General features: G+C 42.6%; 1 protein-coding gene across 1 annotated transcript in view; it reads left to right on the top strand.

The window, feature by feature from the left end:
- Positions 1-4,036: 4,036 nt before the first annotated feature.
- The window catches only part of LOC148038699 (kish-A-like protein), a 34,984-nt gene continuing 14,905 nt past the window's right edge, over positions 4,037-24,115 (top strand). The window contains exons 1-3 of the mRNA XM_087675461.1: positions 4,037-4,160; positions 16,764-16,870; positions 17,011-17,045. Of these exons, the coding sequence (XP_087531587.1) occupies positions 4,158-4,160; positions 16,764-16,870; positions 17,011-17,045 (145 nt within the window). The 5' untranslated portion in view covers positions 4,037-4,157. The remainder of the gene's footprint in view (positions 4,161-16,763; positions 16,871-17,010; positions 17,046-24,115) is intronic.

The following is a 24,115-nucleotide window of genomic DNA, read 5'->3' as shown; positions in this document are numbered from 1 at the left end:
AAGAGTACACACATAGAAAAGCATTTGATACTTGAGAACATAGAGAAATAGGGCTGAAATCTTCTTATTCTTCTTTCTTCCTCCTCCACACAAAAGAACTAAGTCTATAACATGATAAAAGACTAATATGAAAGTACCACAACATATGTATATGTAGTCACTAAATGTAAACCCACTAGGGAAGAAGAGTGGCACAATGAATGTGCCACAATCAAGGACTGGAATGTGTGGGTGTAGTCCAGCCATGTCCAGTTACCTAACATGCCAATGAATAGTATTTTACCACATCACCAAGGCATGTAGTGGATGCCAGCTCATGTAGAGCTAGACATCTCAACACTCTTCACTCTCACTTCTACTCACCCTTTCAACTAGTATCAAAATGGACATTTGAGAAGCTTCAACCATTCTACTTTAGCATTGGAAAAAGAGAGTTCTATGGTAGCCATTCCTTATTTCACCCAAGGTATGTAGCTACTTCCACCTTCCTAGGTTGTTTCCTAGCTTCTAGGGACCATTGATCAATGTTGAAGCACCCCAACCTCCATGGAATTAGCCATAGTAGGAGAGAAACTAGGAGTAGCCCCCATAATTTTTAGTGCAATTTTAGGGGCTACACTACGACTCCTACACTTAACTACTTGCTTTCGCCTCTTGCTTAGCCTTTGGGGGTTCTTCCTAGCATATTAGACTCTGTCAACTTGGGGCATTATTCGAGCAAAGAATGATTAACTTGAACAAAAAAGTAGGTCAATTGGAGCTTTCTAGCTCAAGTTATGGGCAAAATAGTGACAGGTGGCCTAACAGGACAACGCCTAACCATGGCAGGGAATAAGGGAAAAACCAAGACCAATGAAGATGTTCAACAACAAATCAAGGATGCACGAGAACCAATGACTAAAAACAACCCTGAAATGGATTACGAGGAGTATTCTCATGACATTGGAAGCCTCTGTGCTCTTAATGACACTCTATGCAGGCATGAGACAAGGCATAATAAAAGACATGAGGCTATTTTAGAAAGACAGGAGGCTGTACTTGCAGGCATAGCAGCAAACATAAAAAATCATGCTTGATTCAATGTTATGGATAAACATGGCATTGGTTGTTTGGGACAGAAAACTCTTGAATATTTCTGCTTCTTTGATACTTATACACTAAAGGTTCAATGCTATAATGATGTATCAATGCTTGGGATTTCTCTATGGATTAATTAGAGCTCGTTTTGCTCAATCCCATTGGAAGGTTTATTGATGCCATAAATAGCAAACATTAAGCTTATGTATTGAATATAAGTGAAATACACGCTTTTATGCTACTAAAAAATGCTATTGGATCATATTCATACTTACCATACTGGTTATGTTGGATATGCTCTTGTTTGAGCTTTGAGCTTTGATTTTAAACTCTTTTACATTCATATTCGATAGAAGTTGCATTGGTCAATGCTTGACCATGTACGAGCTTAAATATTTATGCCATTTGTATGCTTTCCAATGTATTACTTGGCATTACTAGGCTTTCATATGTTATGATGTATATGCATCGAGCTTGCTTTGCTCCTCAATTAGTTGTAAAGGGTTTTAAAGAGGAAAAGGTAATTGACTTTGATGGGATATTCTCTCTTATGGTTTGTATCAGATGGATATTAATACAACCTTCTTACATGGGAACCTACATGAGGACTTCTATATGAAACAACCTAAGGGATTAGTTGAAAAGGTAGGAAACACCTAGTCTCACTTTAAGGAAGAGTCTTTATGGACTTAAGTAGGCACCTAGGGAATGGTATCATAAGTTTGATACCTTCATACATTCACAATCCTATATCCATAATGCTATGGATCTGTATCTTTACATGAAGAATGCCTATGATGGTGTGGTAGCCTTATCATTTTGATATTATATGTTGATGATATGGTGATTGCTAGGAGTGCTCATGATGAGCTTGATGCATTGAAGGCTTAGCTCAAGAAGAGATTTAAGATGAAGGACATGGGGCATGCCTCTCACATACTTGGTATGCACAATTACACACAACCACTCTAAGAAACTCCTCTACTTATCACAAAAGGAGTACATTGAGAGGATGCTCGAGCAATTTCATATGTAGGGTGGTAAGCCAATTGGCACCCCTTTATCTTTCCATGTAAAGGTCAGTCATAGGTAGATTGCATTTAGTCCGATGATGAGAGGGCAGAGATGGACAAGATTACATGTGCATTTGTAGTGGGCAACTTGATGTATGCCATGATAGCTACTAAACCTAACATAACATTTGTAGTGGGAGTTGTGGCTCCTTACATAGCAATACTTGTTGGCAAATAGTGCACTATGGACATAACATTTGCAGTGGGAGTTGTGGGCTACACATACTCAAATTATGTAGGATATGCAAATAGTGAAAAGTCCACCTTTGGCTATATCTTCGCCTTTGTTGGATGTGCTATTTCTTGGATGTCTGGGGTGTAGAAATGCATTACCTTGTCTACTACTAAGACCGAGTACATTGTAGCCATTGACACTTAAAAGGAGGCCCTATGGTTAGGCCATCTAATTCTAAACCTTGGTATTACTTCTTTGACTCCTACCCTACATTTGGATTATATGAATGCTATCGAGTTGCGATCTTTCATGTGAAGACTAGGCACATTGAGGTGCAGTATCACTTCATCAAAGAGGTGATTGAGGACATGCAGATAGAGCTTCTCAAGATCTCTACTAATGAGAATCCTGCCAATATGCTCAATAAAAGTCTTCATATGGAATATTACGTCCTCCTTAGGAAGATGATGGGCGTAGGATGAGATGATGCCTTTTTAACATCCATTGTACTCATATGTACATTTTGTATTTTCTTTATCCTCACTTGAGGCACATTCACCTTTGAGTGGGAGGTTGTTGAGGGTTAAAGGGTGCATGTGCCTAGCCACCTATATTTATCTTATACTTAGTATCCACACACCTATGCATTGCTAGTAGTGGCCACCCATCACTATCACACTCCATGTGGTGACTAACCATCACTATCATGTTTCTTCTTATCTTTTACTATGGAATAATAAAGGGAAGGTAGGTCATAGATTATGACTATTGGAATTCCCACATACCAATATTGCTCTCTTGAGTTCAAACCACCATAGCCATTGTTCTCTTGTTTTTGCTTGTGCTTCAACTCTCACTCTCACTCTTGCGCTCACCCTTTCGATTATGGGAGGTCAAATGGCTTTATGATATTGCATCTTTAGGTGAAAAGTAGGTTTTATTAAAAATACAGTGGAGGAAAAATAATGTCAAGATTGTAGTCTCCTAAGTGTGTGTTAGTTAAGGGAGGTGAAAGGTTCAAAACACACAACTAGGGTCTTGCCACACACATGTCATGACTAGACCTTTCCAATGTCTAATAAGTAAAGTTAGCCCCTTTTGTAGGAAGTATGTGGCTTAAACAAGGTCCCATGTGCAACTCACTTTACTTATATATCCAAAAAGCATAACAAGTAGTGTGTGCGACATCACCCTTAAGCAGGTCCATGGTGCTACATCTTGACGTGAATGAGTGTTATCAACAATTTATGCAGAAAGGCATTAGAAACACTTTATTGGAACACCACTCCCCCATTAACCACCTAGTGGGTTTGGGGGAAGTGGGGTTATGTCCACCCTCACTTCCCCCCCATTAAACAGTTCAATAAGTGTTGTGCTATTGTAGCCAATTAGCATTCAAAAATTAAATTAAGGTGATGTATAATTAGACAATCTACCAATTGTCCATTTATTGCTTCCATTATTGTTGAAAAGCTTCTAATATTAGCCAATCACATGCTTGGCAGCATCATTAATGCTTCATAATATTGGCCAATGGCAACATCATTAATGCTCGATAAGCTTCTGATATAGAATAATGGTATGATCACAGTTTTACAAACACTGATAAAGCTCTCCTTCCCCTCGAAACCTGGGTGCGACTTTGCCCCTATGGAAAACTAACTAATTGAATGGAAACACATGATAAAAAATACTATTGTTTAGCAACTTTAATGTGTATGGCTACATAAGGGGGAGGGTGCTCTGATTTTTGAAACGTTAAAAATTTGCCTAACGAAGGAACTTGGAAGCTTTTTACGGCTACTCATATGCTGCGATAACCTCTTGTGACCATGGTACGTTGCCTCACTTCTGCGCGTTTCACCTCAGATCTGCATTTCGAGGCACGAAGTAACACAGTCTGCATGCAGTCATAGCCCCGCCACCATTCTTGTTACTCATTTTACTTTGAAAACATTGGAGCAGCAGGCGCAAGTCAGTGTACAGATCGCCACTAGTGGCGTTTTGAATGCAATCATGGCTCAGAAAACACACACACACACACAAAAGGAACATTTGCAGAGCAGATTGAGACAGGCTTGCACCTTACACATGCGCTGCAATGTTGAAATATTGTCTGAATGTATGTGTAGAATAGGAAAGACTGTACCTTAAAATGTGCGAGAGTTAGCAATCGTTCCATCTGTAATCAGCCAGTGCAGGCTGTAGATAGTAACTTCAAGCTAGCTATCAATAAAAAGACACGTCATTATGGGATCAAGATTGAGGTTTTTATGTATGAGTGATTTCTGATTTGGAGACAGCTCCAGCTAGACTGTTGACCGTTGAGCATATGTACTTCTTTGTAAAATTCTTCCAAGTAATATAACTAGCCGCACCGTTTTTTGAGGAAAAAAACAATTAGACACACTTATAATGAGAAATTAGACGCATTTGGGTCTCGTGAATGCGGCTAGGGGGCAAAAGTGTGTTTAGGTGGATCAAGAGCAAGAAGCAAGCAAGGTTTAGTAGGCATAGGAAAGGAAGCATCATTTATTGTCCCTCTTGTAATCTTGACATCAAGGACCCCAATCATGGTCATGTAAAGAAGACTCCTCTTCCCAAATAACAACATTGATGGATGGATGAAAGATTCTCCCCGAGCTCGGGCACATAGTAGATATCATCCAATGAGGTGAAATCCGAGCCCTCATTGTATCAAATCTTACGTGACTGATGCCCTGAGTGTTGGTTGAGGAGTTGTTACCACATTGGACATTCCAGAATCTACACTATTGAACTATGGGAGTGTCGAATTGTGGGAGATGAATAAATCTTCTAGTAGAGTCATATCATGTGTAGCTCCACTGTCCATTATCCAAACAGCATGATGGCCACAAGGAGGTGTCAGGTGGGCTTCTATGGTAGCCTCATTTGAAGGCAACCTATCATTATGGACCAAGCTCTCAACCTTTGATGCCTCTGTAGTAGAAGCAGGGTGGGCTAGAGGATTTGAAGTCAATCAATGGTCTGGTAGACTAATTTGTCCACCATTCTACTTCCATTGAGGGGGTTTACCAATTGCAAGTGATGTTGAGATCTGTGTGGGGGTTGACTATGAGAGTGTGCAATGAAAAGGGGAAAGTGAACATAGAGAGGAGACCAAGAGAGAATGCAAGAGAGAGAAGGAACAATGTGACTGCAATGGTCGAAGGTACAAGGTTGCAACGGTGAACCTCAACACGCAGCTCTACGCGTCGGTGTGGGCGCCAAATGGTAGCAGTGGGATGAGAGAATGAGGAGGACTGTTGATCATGAAGGATCAGTGATGGATAATGAGAGTGGGAGGGCAAGTTGCCCATATATAGGAAAATTGGGGCCAAAAGTGGCCAAACCCTAAGTAGGGTGCTCATGATAGCCAAAAGTGTCCAAAAAGAAATGCACTAATGTGCTCTCCATCTCTAGTGTCTAAAACATATAAAATGACAGACAAATACAATGTCAGAGCTCCTAAATGTCCTCGTTTGACTCAGACTGAGGCTCACAGGTAGGAGATGATCACATAAGACACACATGGTTGCTAACAACCCCTCTCGGATCCTGGATATGGGGGAAGGCCAAAGGAGATGCGGATTTGAGGGTGGTAGGAAGAGTGCCAATGCCAATGAAGTACGTCAATGAAGAATGCCAACCAAGGAGGAAGACCCTCTCTCCATAAAAACTCCGATCAAATGGAAGACCATCAAAGAGCAAGGAAAATGGAGAGGCCTCAAATCGATCAATGCTGAAAACACCAGTTGGGGATGGGGAGCCAAGCCTCTAACCCAACTATGAGATGAGAGTGAGGTATTAGTAGTTAGTCAGTTCATGGTTGAGTCTGTACTTGTTGTACAGTAAGCTGGGCACAGAGACATTTTAGGCATTTTATTTGCCATTGTTTATCATGGTTTAGGCATTATTTTCAGCCAGTCGGCCAGCATTTAATGCTGGCCGACCAGTCATATTTTGGGCATTTATTTGTCCTATATATTGTTTGGCTCCCTCCTCCACTTATTCATTCATCACTTGATAGTTTCTGGGAAGAGGGAGCAGGTGATAGTGCCTCCATAGCCGGTGACTCACATTGCTTTTGTACTGTCTCATGTCTTGGTATATGGATTCCATTTCTTGAGCATACATCTGAGTTCTCATCTGTATTGTGTTCTTTCTTTCCCTTTCTCTTTTGTCTTGTGTTTCAGCAGTTTATCACAGCTTATGTTTACGCTTCCATTGCTGCACCACTTCTGACATGGTATCAGATTTCAGGATTTGTGTTTCTGCTGTGTTTTATTGCTGATTTCGGGACTGTTTTTCCTCTTGCTGATCAGGCAGCTGCTGCTCCCATCAGGCGACCAGTTTTGCCTGCGTTTTTTGCTAATGTCAGCATCCATACAGCTTGTGCATTTGTTTCAGCGTGTGTTTTCATCATCAGGCTGCTGGCGACAGTTCCCTACACTCGTTTATGCAGTGTGCAGCCTGCGTTTTGCTGTTTTCAGCACTCTTTTGGGCTGGGCGATTGGCAGAACAGGCCGATTTTGCTATTTCTGGCAGTTTTGAACCAATTTTTTGACTTCTAACAGTAGCTTTTGTCTTATTTTGATTAGATTTTGGGTTATACTGTATGTGAACTCTTGTTTTTTGCAGTCTGTGCTCGTGGTTTGGCTATGTTTCCTCTCCCAATCCCTTCTTTTCTCTACTTCTTTTCTCAATCCTCTCCAGATGGTTGCTCCATGCACATCCATTGATGATACGCTATATAGAGGTTCAAGTGAGGCTCTTGCAACTTCAGAGAGAGGCTCAAAGATGAAGTCGAAGGACCAGTGTTACCACTGTGGCAAGCAAGGTCATTTAAGGAAGGATTGCAAAGGGTTAGCGGTTTCCAGGAAGAACAAGGAGCAGAAGACGAAGCGGGATATGGACTTCTCTGACAAGTCATCATCTACCTCAAATTTTGACTCGGATCCTCTAGCCAAGGCGAAGTCCAAGGCACGGATGGGATCCTCTTCTTCGGATCGTGGGAAGGGCTTAGTGGCCCCTTCCTCAGCTGCTTTCTAGTGGTGGTGATGTGGTCATCCCTCACGACTCTCCAGTGCTAGAGAGGGATTGTGAGAGGGTGGTGAGATGGGGCAGCCGTGCCTCATCTATATTTCTATACAGATGCACAGGATCTAGAGAGGGACATCCTTAACGCATTGATCGAAGTCTAGCAGGTACAAATCTTGGAGCTGGGATTGACATCCAGGTTCATGATGGGTTGGTTACTTGACAAAGAGCGGGTGGCTTTCGTCTGGAGCTCACATGAGGGGACACTTTGACGGTTTGGCCAAAGATGGGGAATTCATGGTCATTTATGCGCTACGGCATTGGTGACAGGATGGCCACGTATGCTACATCAGGGGCATTGTTGACAGACATTGAGAGCTGCTATGATCTTCTCTATCTTCAGGAGCTAGTACGATCGATATCAGCATAAGGTTCTCTCTGAGGCACCTTGGTGGTGGCTTGCGTACCCACTACTTGGGTATCCATGGTTCTACTTTGGTGGATCTTGTTGTGTGTACTATGATGCGACATTATCATTGTATATTGTATTGTACCACATCACCCATGATCTGAGAGAGGGTGTTAGCAGATTAGTCAGTTCATGGTTGATTCTGTACTTGTGGTACAGCAAGCCAAGCACAGATACATTTTAGGCATTTTATTTGCCATTGTTTATTATGGTTTAGGCATTATTTGCAGCCAGTCGGCCAGGACCAGTCATATTTTGGGCATTTATTTGTCCTATATATTGTCTAGCTCCCTCCTCCACTTATTCATTCATCACTTGACAGTTTCTGTTGAGAGGGAGCAGGTTCCAGTGCCTCCATAGCCGGTGACTCACATTGCTTCTGTACTGTCTCATGTCTTGGTATATGGATTCCATTTCTCGAGCATACATCTAAGTTTTCATCTATATTGTGTTCTTTCTTTCCCTTTCTCTTTTGTCTTGTGTCTCAGCAGTTTATCATAGCTTATGTTTACGCTTTCAGCAGTTTATTGTAGCTTATGTTTACGCTTCCATTGCTGCACCACTTCTGACACGAGAAACTATCAAAGGCGCCCTAAGTTGCATAGAAACAATAGGGACCAAGGGCCAAGTGGCAAGGAATGGTGACTTGATGACAAAGGGCCAAGAGGTTACTGCATAGAAACAAATGGGACCAAGGGCCAAGAGGTTACTGCATAAAGGAAATGTCCAAAGTAGACCGAAAACCTTGAAGAAACTTCTCACAGTTCTAGTCTGCAACACATCGGGTGAGGAAACCCATAGCTGCGTCACTAATATTGTCCCCCTTAGAAAGGGATGGGAGATATGAGGGAACCACCAGAAGAGACGGTAGGGGGTAGGATGGAACCTGTGGGATAAATAGTGCAAAAGTAGGATCAAGTGTGGCTATAGAAAGCTGTCCTGGAGGGTCCTACACAATGAAAGGGGGATGGAGCATAGATAGCCCTCTCTTGCCAGCTTGTCACAAAAGTAGCTCCTGTAGAAGAATCCTCAACAAAGACGGCGGACTTTGTAAATACAATGCAAGTCCCAAGGCTAGAAAAGCCAGAAATTGGGAGGAGAGGGAAGTCGAAGTCTAGAACATGTAGGGCCTCAAAAATGAAGCTTGATGGACGGTTTGCCAATAGAGGCAAGATGCCAACACCACTAATAGGCATTGAAGAGATGACACTACTAGTGATGATACCCTTTGACGGTCGGAGATTCTGCAATAAATCATCTCGGGGAGTCATAGGACTTGATGCACCATTGTCAATGATCCAAGGCTGCTCAGAAGACAAGATAGTCGAAGAAGGCTCCTCCACTTGATAAATGTGTAGAGTCACGAACTTGGTAATAGTAGGTGATGAAGAAGATGTAGATGAAGTCTCCAATATAGATCCATTCTTCGTTCTCAAAGAGGTGAGGGTATTTCCTCTAGCATTTCTCCTTCAGCTGTGAGGTCTTTCCACAATGAGGACACGTGGGATATCCTCTACGTTTCCCCACCATATCTGTATTAGAGTCTGAAGAAGACTCCAATTTCTTCCTCTTTCCTTTCTTCTACTTGGCTTGTCCTACACTTGGAGATGAAGTCACATAGGCACGGCAATGTGCACGGGCTCCGCAAGAATTTGTCTCACTGTGACACACATCCTGCTCAAGCACCAATGGAACTAGCTCCTCCCAAGTAAGAGACTCTTAACAATGTGAAGTGAGAAGACTGGTGTAGAACACATCATATGATGGTGATGGAAGATGTGAGAGAAGTGTCATAGCTAGGTCCTTCGAAGAAATATCCGTACCAAGGGATGCAAGCTCATCCTGAAGCTCCTCTGTCCTATGGATGTGATTCCTCATCGTAGGGGAATTTGCAATACAAAAAGCTGTCATAGCTTCAACTTGAGAGAGAATTGATGCTCAAATGTCTGGATCCGGTAGAGAGATGCCAATCTCCTCCAAATTGCTGTAGCGGTGTGGATACATCTAACATGCATGAGCACAAAATGTGCACAACTTAAAAGGAGAAAAGAGCAAGCTCTGGCATTCAACCGATGTGATAAAGCTATCGAATCTGTGGTCACATCATCATGAGGATCCACATAGGTCTATGTCGGGGTAGAGGTGTCAATAGTCTAAAAAGCTCATGTGTGAGTTTGAGCTATGCTGGGCATGGCTAGGTATTTTAGGCATTTTTCTATGGTCATTATGATGTGTATTTGAGCATTTTATGTTGGTCGACCTGCTCCTATTTTGGCATTGTTTTCTCCTATTTATACTAGGCTCCCTCCTCATTCAGTCACATCATCACCTACAAGTTCTGTGGAGAGAGAGAGCTGATGCCATTGCCTATGAGCCAGTGACTCATTGTTGTATGTGTCATTCTTGTGTTTGGTATATGGATTCCATTTCCCGAGCATTCTTTTGAGTTCTCTTCTTTACAATGTTCTTTTGTGTTTTTCTCTTCTACCCTTGTGCTCAGCAATTTATTGTAGCATTTGTTTATGCTTCCATTGTTGCATCCACCTCTGACATGGTATCAGCTTTGAGGATCTTTGTTTTGTGTGCTGTTTTCTGCTGATTACAGGTCGCCTATTGCTGATTACTGATCTTCTCTATCTGCTCCAGCTGGGTGACCAAATTTGGGGCAGTTGCCATTCAGATTTGCGTTTTGCTGCTGCACTTCTCCTATAGGCGGCTGCGTTTACTGCATTTACTGCCCCTGCTGCCTGCGTTTTTGATTTCCCGATCATTTTCCAGGTGGCGACTGCAATTAATGTATCTTCTAATTGTGTTTTGATTTCCAGCCCTTGTGTTTACAGCCTCTTGGGCTCCTGAAGGCTGGCTGAAAACATTTTCAGCTTCTGTTTGACTTATTCTGGCTGATTCTTCCTGGTTCTTGCAGATTTTGTGCTCCGACATTGCTTGTGAACTCTGTTTTGTGTAGTCTGTGCTGTTGGCTGGCTGTATTTTCTCTCTCTCTCCTTCTCTTCTTTCCTTTATTTTCTTTTCCAATCTTCTCTAGATGGCTACCCCCTATTGTTTCACTGATGACAACTTACATGGCCTTGATTATCTCACATGGAGTGCTGTTATGAAAGCTTGATCTGTGCAGAAGCAGTCATGGTACATTGTATTTAGAGCTTATGAGTGTCCTAATCCTCTTCCTACTGATTTTGACAAGGACAATTATGAAGAGGGTGTGCTCACATGGGATACTAAAGATGCCCGTGCGTATTCTGCCCTTCTTTGCTGCATCTCCAAAGAAGCTTCTAGTAGTCACTGCTTGCAAGACTTATCTTGCGATTTGGGTGAAGCTTCCGATGTTGTACAAGGCTCTTTTGCCTGAGCATATTGTCACTCTTTATGGATAGGTCCAGTAGCAGATGAAGTTTGAGCTGAAGGATATGATTCAATCTTTCTTACTTCATGTCACATAGGTTCAAGACTAGCTTCGATACATGCAGTCCGCCCTTCTAGCAGCTCACCTTGTAGGGACTATGCTCTACAAGCTCCCTGCGGAGTTTGATGGAGTGGCCAATGCTTTGCGGGCTCAAACATCATTGACACTCGTTAATCTTTCTATCTTCTAGATCCCAAAGGTAATAACCCATCTCACCCCACCATGTCCATAGCCCAAAAAGATGCATTTAATCCATGTTGGCTCTTAACATATTGTGCTTTTCCTTTGGTATATGCATATAAGCTTCACAATCATATACTAATAAAAGTGATTATAAGAGGGCTTATTGCCCAAGCATGCCCCTTTAGGAATGCCACCATCCAAAGCAGTATTAGGCAATATGTTTATCAAATGTAGAATAGTCGCCATAGACTCAACCCAAAATCCTTGAGTAAGACTAGCATTAGATAGCATAGCTTCTCTTGTTTGAGGACAGCCAAGCTCTCCTAGTAACTTTTGAAGCCCAGTGGTAGAAGATGCCACTCTATACACTGCCTTAAAGCACGAACAATACATGCCCTCCAGTTGAGGTGTGGACATACAAATGGGGATCAGAAGAGGAATGTTGATACCTAAAATTTCCTTGGAGGAACGAGTCTATCTTCTCATTCCAACACATGGAGCCTATTTGAGGTCGTAAAGGGTCTTCTTCAACTTGTTTACGTGTCCATTTGATGAGGAAAAGCCAGGAGTTTGTTCAACATAGATCTCCTCTAAATCACCATTAAGGAAGGCAGACCTTGTTGAGCTAACATAACCATTACATGTGGAATTAGCCACTTAAACATCTCTAAAAATGCTTAATCAATGAAAACCTAAATTGGTGCACGGTTTGAGAAAGTTTTAAAATGGTGTGCGGTACGAGGTCTTGAAACTTTCTATAAATAGACATGCTACCCTCCAATTGAGGTGTGGACATACAACTGGGGATCGGAAAAGGAACGTTGATACCTAAAATTTCCTTGGAGGAACGAGTCTATCTTCTCATTCCAACACATGGAGCCTATTTGAGGTCGTAAAGAGTCTTCTTCAACTTGTTTACGTGTCCATTTGATGAGGAAAAGCCAGGAGTTTGTTCAACATAGATCTCCTCTAAATCACCATTAAGGAAGGCAGACCCTGTTGAGCTAACATAACCATTACATGTTGAATTAGCCACTTAAACATCCCTAAGAATGCTTAATCAATGAAAACCCTAAATTGGTGCACGGTTTGAGAAAGTTTTAAAATGGTGTGCGGTACGAGGTCTTGAAACTTTCTATAAATAGACATGCTGCCCTCCATGTAGTCCAATCTCGTTTTTGTAGGTTTTAGGCCCTCTAGCTTTGCTACCTATATCCCATTTGTGGAGGACATCTCATCTAAAGCTACCCATTGTTGTTTGCATCAGTCTAGCGCCTATTTCTATCCTCCACCTTGTTGTTCTCTCACATTCCAGCCATCACCTTGCTGATCTAGCCACACAGTTGCTGCGTTTGCTGCGTGGCAACCACTCTCCACAGTTCGCAATTGCTTCTGGACCACTTCTTGCTATTGGCGACCGCGTCCAAACAATGTCGCACTGCTGTTTTTGGTGTCTCATGGCTGGAAGGACCACATTAGCATTTGTGTTTTTAGTTTTCAGCTATCACCTAAATTTGTTCTTTCCTCAAGTACTTGCATTTTTAATCTTTCTCTCTCCTCATTGCCTATTTGTATCAAATCTAGCTTCCATAGTTGCATTTGCTGGTGTTCGAATCTTGGAGGAGGCTGCCTTTGCTGTGTTTTGGGATCCATCAAGAGTACACTACACTCTATTGCTCAACACCTCTGCCTTGGTCTTCAAGACACGAGAGTTTGCGGTATGGTTTTCATTTCTACACGGTTTGTTTGTTGTGTGAGCATTGTATACCTAGTATTTGGTCATTTATTCGGATTCCATTGTGTTAATTGTCTTTGAGCTACCGTAACCCTAATTGTGTTCTTTTGATTTTATGCTTTGTCATATGCTTTCATTTATGTTTCTGCGTTAGGGTATTTCTTCACAGATTTCACATCAAGTTGATAAAGTGGCCATCTCTTGTGGCTTGCTAAGGCAAGAATGGCCCTAATGGTTGCCATTCGAGCTGTAGGTGCAAAGGTGTCACGGAAATCCAGTCCTAGTGGCTGTGCAAAGCCTTTTGCAATGAGCCGCACCTTGTGCTTATCTAAAGTGCTATCATTGCGATATTTGGTCTTAAAGACCCATTTAACACCAATCACCTTTCTATGAACAGGCATAGGCACATGTTCCCAAGTGCCCTTTTGCTCGATAGCCTCCAACTTCTACTCCATAGCCTTCTTTCAATGTTGTGATTGCAAAGTCTCCTTCATGAAGGTGGGCTTCCTATCTTGTATGGCATGGGTCATTAAACAATAGTTAGTACAAATAAGTTCAATAAAATGTGCCTAGTTCCTCCATGAATGCCGTGGGACATCCTGCGGATTTGCCACTTCTCAGTGACTCCCTCAATTCCTAAATCACAGTATATCACGAGCTATATAAGGAGGCGGCTGAAACTCTCCTCACTACTCTCCTTTTGCCGAAGTCGCTGGAAGATCCATTGGGGTCGAATCAATGGGTGAATCTGGCAGTTAAGCAATCTCCTCCTCCACTAAGGGTGAAGCCTCAATAGGGAGAGGCTTCGAAGGTATTGAAGTAGGTGCCCAATTGTAAAGGGGGCCTCCACTTTGTGTCATTCGTCACATCATCTCCTTCCTGCTTGTTATGTCCTTGGACATTCAGATGGGTGCTAGTAGCATTGGTCACTGTGGTTACGAAGTGACTTAGTGCAAATACACTAAGGACACTTTGGGGTAGGGCAACTAAGTCCTATAAATAGGATTGAAGGCTCTATTGTACACACTTTTCATTGTGTGATCACTACTTTTGGACTCTTGACTTGTTGGCTAATGCATCCGTACACATGGATGGTGTGGGCTAGTGGTATGGGACACTAGCTCTTAGGATGTGGTCATGGCCCGAAGTGCTACTAGCGCCCATGTGGATTTCCAGGGACATAACACGGGGTGATAATGCAATTTGTAGTCAACTTTTTGCACGATATGCAGGAGATGTTGATGATTGTGAGGGAAAGCATTTCAAATAGCCTAGGATTGTGCTATGTTTTATGCTAACCAACATCATACTCCTAGGGAGCTCCAGGAAGGCATGTGGGTTTACCTTAAAGTCCCAAAGGACTTCGATTTAATGACTACCGGTTAAGTGGAAAAACCGCTCGAAGGCGGAGGCTACTTGGGAGACGGTATGTTCATTGAAGAGTCGTTTTCCTCACTTCGTTCCCGAGGATATTATCGAGGACAACAATCATTCATAAGGGGGGAAGTGTTATGTCCTTGAACATCTAGATGGGCACTAGTAGCATTGGTCACGTTGGTTACAAAGTGACTTAGTGAGAATGCACTAAGGACACTTAGGGGTTAGGGCAGCTGAGTCCTATAAATAGGACTCAGCTGAGTCCTATAAATAGGACTCAAGGCTCTGTTGTACACATTTTTCATTGTGTGATCACTACTCTTGGTCTCTTGGCCTGTTGGCTGATGCATCTGTAAACCGGGATGGTGTGGGCTGGTGGTATTGGATGCCAACTCTTGGGATGTGGTTGTAGCTCGAATTGCTACTAGCTCCCAAGCCTAGGGGTGAGCCCATTTGGCTCTATAGCTAGGAGGTAAGTTTGATGTCCAGTCCCTTTTATGGTGAGTTTGGCTTGTGTCATGTCTCGTGAGTGGGTTGGATCCTAGGGGGACGTTTCACTGCCGATGGTCATGATCATCCTGCTGTTGCAAATCTTCTCTCTCCTCTCCTCCTTGGTCAGATCATCTTCTCCTCCTGCTATAGTTTGATGCCCTCAGTAATGTGGACCAGACACACGAGCAGGGGCTTTGCTTTGTATGTGGTCCTTTTGTTTAGTAAGTTTGTTCCTTCACCATTCTTTGCGTTCATTGTTTTTCTTTTTTTGTAATAGGCAATTATATTATTAACCACACGAGAAATACAAGAGTCGTGGTAGTGTAGCAAAAGAGATTGCCATATGCCAAGGGAATAAATCCTCCTTACGGAGAAAACCAGCAAGTGGAAAAGGTCCAGCTGCCAATGAAGAAAACATTTCAGCCTCCCCCCCAGCCGGGGTCCCCGTGTTTCTTGCTTCTATTTTGCACACTTGTCACTGACACGGTATCATTGCCAAGTTTGCATATAGAGAAACCTCTTTTATTGCTGCATTTTCCTGCCCTTTTGTGCAAGTGTGCACGATGGAAACTATAAACAGGAAGAGAGACAGAAAGAGTGTGAGAGAAGAAGGCACGAATGATGAAGGAATCAAGACTGAAGGTGAATTCAGTTTTGAGCTTGGTACAAGGAGCCCCTACACGAATGCCAAGGCACATCAGTGAGGGCACCAGGATGATGAAGACTGCAGGCAACAATGAGACTGTTGGCGAAAGCTGGCTGAATATGGAGGCACTACTGTGGTAGCCTATAAAATAGGCTAGGAGGCAAGAATATGGCTGATTTGCTGCCCAAGTTGGCTGACCTGCTGCAGCTCCTGTGAAAGTTGAGGTAGGGTAGTTACAAGGTGTGGATGGGCACTCTCAAATAATATTGAGCCCAACCACCCATATCAAAACCTGCCCCCCACCACAACCACCCCCCCTTCCCTGGCTGGCTGTGCGGGGTGCCCTTCGAACTTCCAAGTGCAGGTGCTGGTTGGGTGAAGCAGGCCCCCTTTGAAGCAGGTCATCCACACTCTGGCTCTCCGTAGAGACCATAAAAGAAAAGGCAGTCCGGGGGTGAGTACAAGGGAAAAGGAGGCAACAAAAGTTTCAGCATTGGGGAGAGCTGCTGGTGGAGCACCATGCAGGATCAATAGCATTCAACCCTGCGGAACCCTAGAAAGAGTGAGGCAGGCACTCACAAGCAAAGAGAGAGACCAGCATGAAAAGGAAATGGAGGCCTTCTTCAAGGTTTGTATCCTCAAACTTTTCGATGTCCTTACTTAAAGGTTAAAAAAGAGATCTCTATGACTTAACATGATGTATTTTTGCTCACAAACTGCTAGGATACTTCGATGATCACAAACTACACATGCTCTTACAGGATATGCTACTAAATGTTCTGTAATTATGCAGGTGTATTTTAAGTCGGGTAGGAAAATATTGTTTTCCTATTTGTAAGCACATTGTTTCATTTCCAAATACTAGAGTCAACTCATATCATAACTTATTTTAGATTTTGATTTGCACGACTTTCCAAGGATTAACTAATAGCATAAACTTTGTCAGTTAAGCAAGCAATCTCGTGTTTTTTTATTCACCCTCTCTTTTGAGTCCTAAATTGATTATTTCATTGCAGTATTGTTGTTTCATTTTTGTTTTTGGACATATTTGCAGTCAGCACTTTTCAACTTTCAATCATTTCTCACAGTAGTATTATTGGGGATCTGTACTTGTACCTATGTGAAAATGCAATTCCCAGCTATCTTGGAGCAACGAACGGGGTAAGTGTTTGTGCTTTTTCTAGAAACAGTACTTCGGTTAAGGACAATTACACTAAGTTGTACTTTCTTTAGAAAATAATTCTTACTAGGTAAATCCCAGCATGGTTGACTAAGCTATGGCAGCTCATTCTTACCTGTAGGTTTCGAGGCTTTTTTTGGAAAGCTGCTCGAATAGGTTGGTATTTCTTGTTTCTACTTCTCATTTAAAATGCATCTGGGTGCATTGCAAGGCTATTTCTTGTGACCTAAAATTGTAAACTTAAAATCAATGGATGCATTATAAACTCGTTTTGTCGTTCCCCCACAATATAGCGAGATGGTAACTGCATGAGGTACTTCAATGCTGCATATAATTCTAGCTTATAGTAGCGAGTCATTGAAGCTTTGCACTATGAGCGCATTTTATGCTTATGTGAGTTTGTGGAGGGCTGGCCTTGCCAATTTAGCCTGCAATGGAAGCAACTTATATAATTTTAATTCCTGGATATCTCTGAAACCTGATAGAATGGTTCCTTTTGCATCTTCTTAGAACATTGAATTTTCTTATACATAAAAAAATGATTCTGAACATGAGAGTAAATCAATATTAATGCCATGCCTTTGGTATATGGCAAAGTTCATGAGCTATAATTCTCAGTGATGGTGTTGTATGTTATGAGCACTTGGCTTGTGGGGAAGGCAGGGGGAGAAGGTGGTGTAGGGAAATCAGGGTACAGCCAATGACATAGAGCAGTGGAGGGCCCGCTGGAGGGGGGGGGGGGGTAGGTTGGTAGAACAAGCGCCTCTTGCATGGACAGGTGGGCTAGGCAGGAGGTATGGGCAGGGCAGACACCAATGCGGACAGCACCATCAAGTTGGCAGCAGGCAGCAGGGGGTCGGCAGTCTGGGCGATGGGCAGCCTGTTTGCGGGCAGCAGGCAGGACAGCAGGGTGCCAGGCAGGGCAGGGATCTGCCCAGACAAGACCCCTGAACCAGCCTGCTGTGTGGCAGGCTGACTGGGACCAGCCTGGCTGGCCGACTGGATGATCTTCCTCCCTTTTTCCTTGCCTATTTAGCATCCTGCTTGGCTGCAGTCTGCTACATCATGGCGTATGCATTTTGCGAGGTCTCTCATATGCACACAGCCTCTTGTACTGAGTTTTCTGCCCTATTTATTCAGCATTCAGTGTTCAGCATTATTAGCATCTATTGTCTCCTTCTCTCTTTCTTCTCTCCATGTTCAGCACCTTCAATCAGTCTGAGCATATGCTTCCGCATCACTGCACTCTAACATGGTATCAAACTCCAGAGTAGGTTCAGGGTGATCAAGTGTGGACAACCCTGAAGAGGAGGATTTGGTGCAACACAAAGGCTGCGTTTCCAGTGAACTGGTGCAAACGGGAGTTCTGTCCATCATCATACGGCTGGAGCAAGTGGACATATGTGTGGAGACTTGTTTATTAGTTGTTTGTGCAGGAACAGCTGTGAAAGTGTGAAAAAGTTGTGTTTTGAGCCTTTTGGAGCAAATTTGATTTTTTATTGCCTCTGGCAGTAAAGTTCTTTAGTGAGTGGGTGAAGGATGTCCTAATGGGCTGCCTTTTCGGAAAAGGGGGGGCTACCCAGCACATGTGGAGTTATTCACTAACGGAATAGGATGTCTTTGAGGCTTACATGGAAAGAGCAAAATGGCATGTTGTATCTTGTGCCTAGGCTCACTCATTGCAAAGCCGTTGGAGTGAAGTGGGTCTTCAAGACCAACTATCATAGTGATGGCACATCGGACAAACACAAGGCTTGCTTGGTGGCCAAAGGTTTTTCTCAAAGCCCAGGTGTATTCTCTTATAGAATCATGAGCGGTCAATTGAATACATCAAGAAAGCATGAGAATGAGTACAATAAAAGTAGGGTAACCAGTACTTAGTGACCAACTATAGGGCCTCCAATCCTTCTCTCCAAGTGTGATGAAAGACAAAATGGAGTAGGAGTACCTATAAATAGGCAAGACCAGTGCTTTGAAGATGACTAGGTTTGTAACGTGCCCATCTGTCCCGGTACACTTTTAGCAGTCCATCGGGAGACGAGTCTAAGCAAGGCCACCTGGCACTCCCATGGAATGTCACGGGGTTTGTTGTCTAGGATTTCCCGAGTCCGCCTTGCAACGAAACATTCTCTTTGAATGTTTCCAATCCCTCTTAATTTTCCTGAGTTTGCAAAGTGCATGTATTAAGGAAAATTAATTAAAGATACCCAATCCCTCTTGTTTTCCATTCTCTTTGAACTAAGTACGGGACATCTGTCCCGTACTTAGTTCAAAGAGAATGGGAAACAAGGGGGATGCGTTGCTTAATCTCTCTGCTTGTGGGGCATAGTCCCATTTCGGTCCCCTAAAACGGCATGAATCGGGTTCTAACTTAATAATACCTAAAGTCGAATGGCGATAAATCCTTGTGAGAAGCCTCCCAGTTCTCTAGGACCACCCTGCCGTAGGACAGACCTGTCGGGGATTCCGCCCACTCGCTTCCCTTGATAGCTTTAGTTTGCTAATTAGGTCCTACCACATTTATATACGACATTTAAAATCAGCTTCATTAATTAAGCCTTTTAGGGAACAGGGTTCGTTCGCGTAATTTACAGCACAGACACGAAAACAAAACAAGCAGTCCTTTTGATAAACAAGTTCCTTAACTTATCTTTAAGTTAATCTTTGTCTCTTGCCCATCCAGGAGAATTATGTATCCCTTCTGTCCAATAGAAGTACACGGTCCGAATCACATGATACCAAAATTTTCATCCTTTATCTAGAATAGGATATTCTAACGCCCTAGATGTTGGGCTCATGGGGATCTCCAACTCCATTTTGGACAGGCAAGGGGTGTCCAAAGCTCCACCTGACCCACAAGCGGTCTAGGAATGAGATGCCATTTCCGTGGTTGGTTTTTTCATCACTCGACCTTCGGCCTGTGAATCGAGCAGTGCCCTCTTGGGGTAATCCCGCGGTGCGATCTTAGAGATGATCCACCCGTGCAAATATTCTTTCTTAATTAACCAATTAAAAATCAAGCATAATCAAGGCAATCAGCCCTAATATCATCTTCTAGGAAAACATTCATTTATTCCTATGGCAGCTTGTCATTACAGACCCCTGCCATGCATTTGCCATCAACACAAGCCTTGGAATATTTATCCAAATCACAATGCAACAATCAATTGATTGAAAGAAAAACATTTAGGGTGTTGTTCAATCAACCAGCAAAACTAATTGTATTTTTCTCAAATAATACAAGAATAGACGTGATAATAATTCCATCGCATTTTCACTCTCTCCCTTGGAATCAAAGAGCGATTCTCTGCAAAATTTTCTTAATACTTGTATGCACAATTCTTGGTATCATTCTTTTTTACGATTATGCTATTCATAACCCTTGACCGATTGCTTTATCAATGAATAAGCCATACGCAAGTAAGTGCAATTAATTTTTCTTAATACATGCACTTTGCAAACTTCATCTTTCGAAGATGTGAGAAGAGGCATATCCCTTCCCATGACCTATTCCCATACGTCATAGCATGGGCCTAATATATCTTATGCAAGAATCAAAGCAAGTACCTATCAATTTAGAAATACATTGCTTATGACTGGTACCGCAATTGAATTGACAGTGATGCTTTCGCCCGAAGCTTCGTTGATGGTTGTAGGATTGTCATCCACATGCGACATTCTTTGCTTGGAGGCCATCGTTCATAAGTAGACTCAAGAGATTAAGAAGGCGAAATAGATTCGAGATGGGAGAGTGTAAGAGAAGATGGCTAAGTCGAGGATTGAGATAGAGGGAATTGTGCAGCCTCTCAGGGTAACTCTTCTCTCTCTCTCTCTCTCTCTCTCTCTCTCTTTTCGTGAAGATAATTGAATTAAGTAGTAAATATTACATCAGACGATCAGGTCAGCAATCTCTCCGTATCTCTTACTTTTTGTTACGTCAGACCATCAGGTAATCCGAGAATCTGTGTGTGTGTGTGTGTGTTTACATTCTGTTATATTAGACCATCACGTCCTCAAAGAAAGTGACGAAAGACTATTAGGACTATGACACAAAGAGAAAATCACATTGCTGGTGTAGAGCGAACAATGGCCAGCCAATGGGCAGCAATGTCAGGAAGAACCAGGTCAACTAATATCATAGATAAAATCTGCCATAGCAGTAAACCTCGAATATGGGCCACATGACCATGGATGCCCGAGACTGAATCAAAATTCGCCAAATATGCCATAAGGCAGTCCATCTAAGGAACTGGAACAGGCAAGAATAATCAGAATGCAAAGAAGGCATGGAGGGCAGCTTTCCCATAATCCATGACCGGGTTGTTATCCGGAGCTGAATCGCGGAGAGCCAGATGCTAGAAATAAAACACCAGATCTGTCGCACTACTGGACAAGAAACAAAAAGATAAAGCAACGTTTCATCACATGTAGTGCAAAATACACAACGACCAACAGAGATCTTTTGGGCACGCAGCACCTCTCCAGTTGGAAGACCACCAATCAACAGTCTCCACAAGAAGACTTTTCCCTGATAGGGAACCTTAGACTTTCAAAGCTGAAGGAATCTTTCCTGCCACTTCTTTTTGCCGTCCCTAATATGCCATAATTTATTCACCTTTGTAGTGACCCATCTCTTGGCCTCCATACCATCTGATGGTATATCTGGTTAGCAGACCTTTTCTCAAAATCATCTTGAATCACAAACTTCCAGTCACGCCATGGATACAATGGCTATAGCACTGGTAAAGGAGAGAGCCTCTAAAGTGTGATCTGTATGGATGACCAAATATCACAATATCCACGGGGTACCCGAAAGTTTGACAAATACGTGAAAAAGAGTAAAGACGGGACTGCCCAAGAATAACACCATCAAAAACTGTCTGCAACCCCAAACAAGCCATCCAATTAAACTTGAGTATATGCAAATCTTTGTCCGGCCAATCCAACAACCTGGAGGAGGCTAAGACCTCTCCTTGTAGTAAATTCGTCTCCTTGCGAATCTCAGGAGGGCGCCAAACTGAAAAACGTAAGATCTCCTGCCAGGATGCAATCAAATGAGAAAGGAGAAAAGACTGGGTAGTCTTAATTGGTCTCGAGGAATTGAGCACATGCCACCAGGAGGCACAAATAACCGCATTACCGTGAGAGATACCAGTCTTATCAATGAAAAATTTTGTAATATCCGACCAAGGATGACTCTGTACACATAACGCCTGCAAAAGGGCCAACCCCAAGGCTTTCATATGCAAATTAACATCCAACAGGGCTGCTCCTCCCATTCAGTTAGGCATAGTCACATGCTGCCACGAAATCCAAACCTGACCCAACCGAGATTCCCCTTCTTTTTCCACAACATAAACCTGATAGGCTGAACAAGTTCCAAAAGAGACTTCTTAGTCCAAGGAAGGAGTGGCAAAAAGAACGATATCATACTGATCATAATACTTTGAGCAACTTTCAGTCTGACATGTAAAGGCCAGCCTTGAGATTTCCAGTACATGAACTTGTCATGAATTCGAGAGGCCGTCCAATCCAGTAAAGCCCGGGGTGCTACCTCCACCCCAATAGGATATCCCAAGTGTCTGGTTATATCTTCCTTTGGGATCACAATTCCACGCCAGCCCAAGGCCTGCAGATCAGTCTCCGTACAGGAGAGAAGTGTAGATTTCTGCGTATTAATATGAAGACCAGATGCCAAAGCAAAAAGATTCCATGCCACCATCGCTCGATTAACATTAGTGCAATTAACCTTAAGGAACTTAAAATAATCATCTGCCAAAGATTGACCCACAAGTTGAGTACCACTGGGAAGAGTCAAGCCAACTCTCTCTCTCTCTCTCTCTCAAGCTCTCTCTCACAATCTCTTGGAGGGGTATCATTCTCTCTACCTCTCTCTCGCAGCCTCTTGGGGTCTCCTTATTCTCCCTTGTACCTTCCCATGCCTCATATTTATAATGAATTAGAGAGGAGGGGATAAGGCTGAGAACAAGAGTGGAGGGACTCTTGGAAGAATTAGTGATCTGATGCTCAGATCATAAATCTGATGGTTGCATTGGCTCCAAAAGGGGGGTAAAACCTCAAGATGCTTGTTTAGAAAGCTTTCAAATCACTCCTTTCTCTCCCTGTTCGAAGTGCTGTCTATTGCTTGTAGACTACAATCGTGGCACGCGCGATTTCGCCAATCAATTTTCTTTATTTTTTTCTTTTTATAAAATTTTCAAAACTAACTAAAACATCACTTGTCTTTTCTTCTAAATGACATCTAGTTCTATCTTTTTAGAATAATATCTAAAATATCTAGAATATACTAGTTTTGCCCAAAATCTAATATTTTTGGACCATCCATACTATACATATTAATATTAGTGATTAATATGGCTTATAAGTCTCGTTCACGTTGTAACTTCCGTGAAGGGTGGCTATGGTTCTTGCTAATCCGAGAAAAATATCTGATTTATGACTCTTGATTTTTTTAAATAAAATATTTTTAATTAAATAAAAATTATTAGCTATTAACGTTAGTTAGTTTTTGCCTTAGTTAGTCTTTAGTTTGTAATCTTACTAACTTATTAACTGACTAACTAACTTTCGAACTAACCAACTAACTTTTATTGCGTGGAAATATTACATCCTCCTCTCCTTAGAGAAATTGAGATGTCCTCATCTTGAGAGAAACTGAGGGTATCATTTTGGAACCTGTGGGTTATGGCCCATGGGCCCACCGCAGTTTCATTGTGCTACTCTGATTACTCATAAGCATGTAATCTTTTGAAACAACCTATTGTATTTGATAAATCCAATTCCGGTCAACTTGGCTATTATTGCTTGATTAGTAGAACTTTTTCCCGAAGCAGAGAAATAGTCATCTATTGACTCAATCCATATCTCCGCCTCTACTACGACGTCTATCCCTTCTCCATCAAATTCGGATGCCTTAATTTGCTTGAGAAGGAATTTCTTCTCTTGCATGTCAGCATTTGTGGGTGCAGAAGGTGCCTGACAATCATGTCATACCACTCAGGTTATTTCTGTTTAGGATATGTCTATGAACCAAATATTAATCAATCACGCATCATCATGAAGTTTTGCTCTGATACCAACTGTAACGTGCTCGCCTATTTGCTATCCCGACACGCTTTTAGCAGTCCATCGGGAGACGAGTCTAAGCGACGCCACCCGGCACTCCCATGGAATGTCACGGGGTTTGTTGCCTAGGGTTTCCCAAG

Source organism: Lygodium microphyllum, chromosome 3 (assembly GCF_053477565.2).
Source record: "Lygodium microphyllum isolate KBCC chromosome 3, Lygodium_microphyllum_v1.1.10, whole genome shotgun sequence".
NCBI classification, from domain to species: domain Eukaryota; kingdom Viridiplantae; phylum Streptophyta; class Polypodiopsida; order Schizaeales; family Lygodiaceae; genus Lygodium; species Lygodium microphyllum.
Note: the sequence above shows the minus strand (reverse complement) of the source record. Positions and strands in the feature narration are given on the sequence as shown.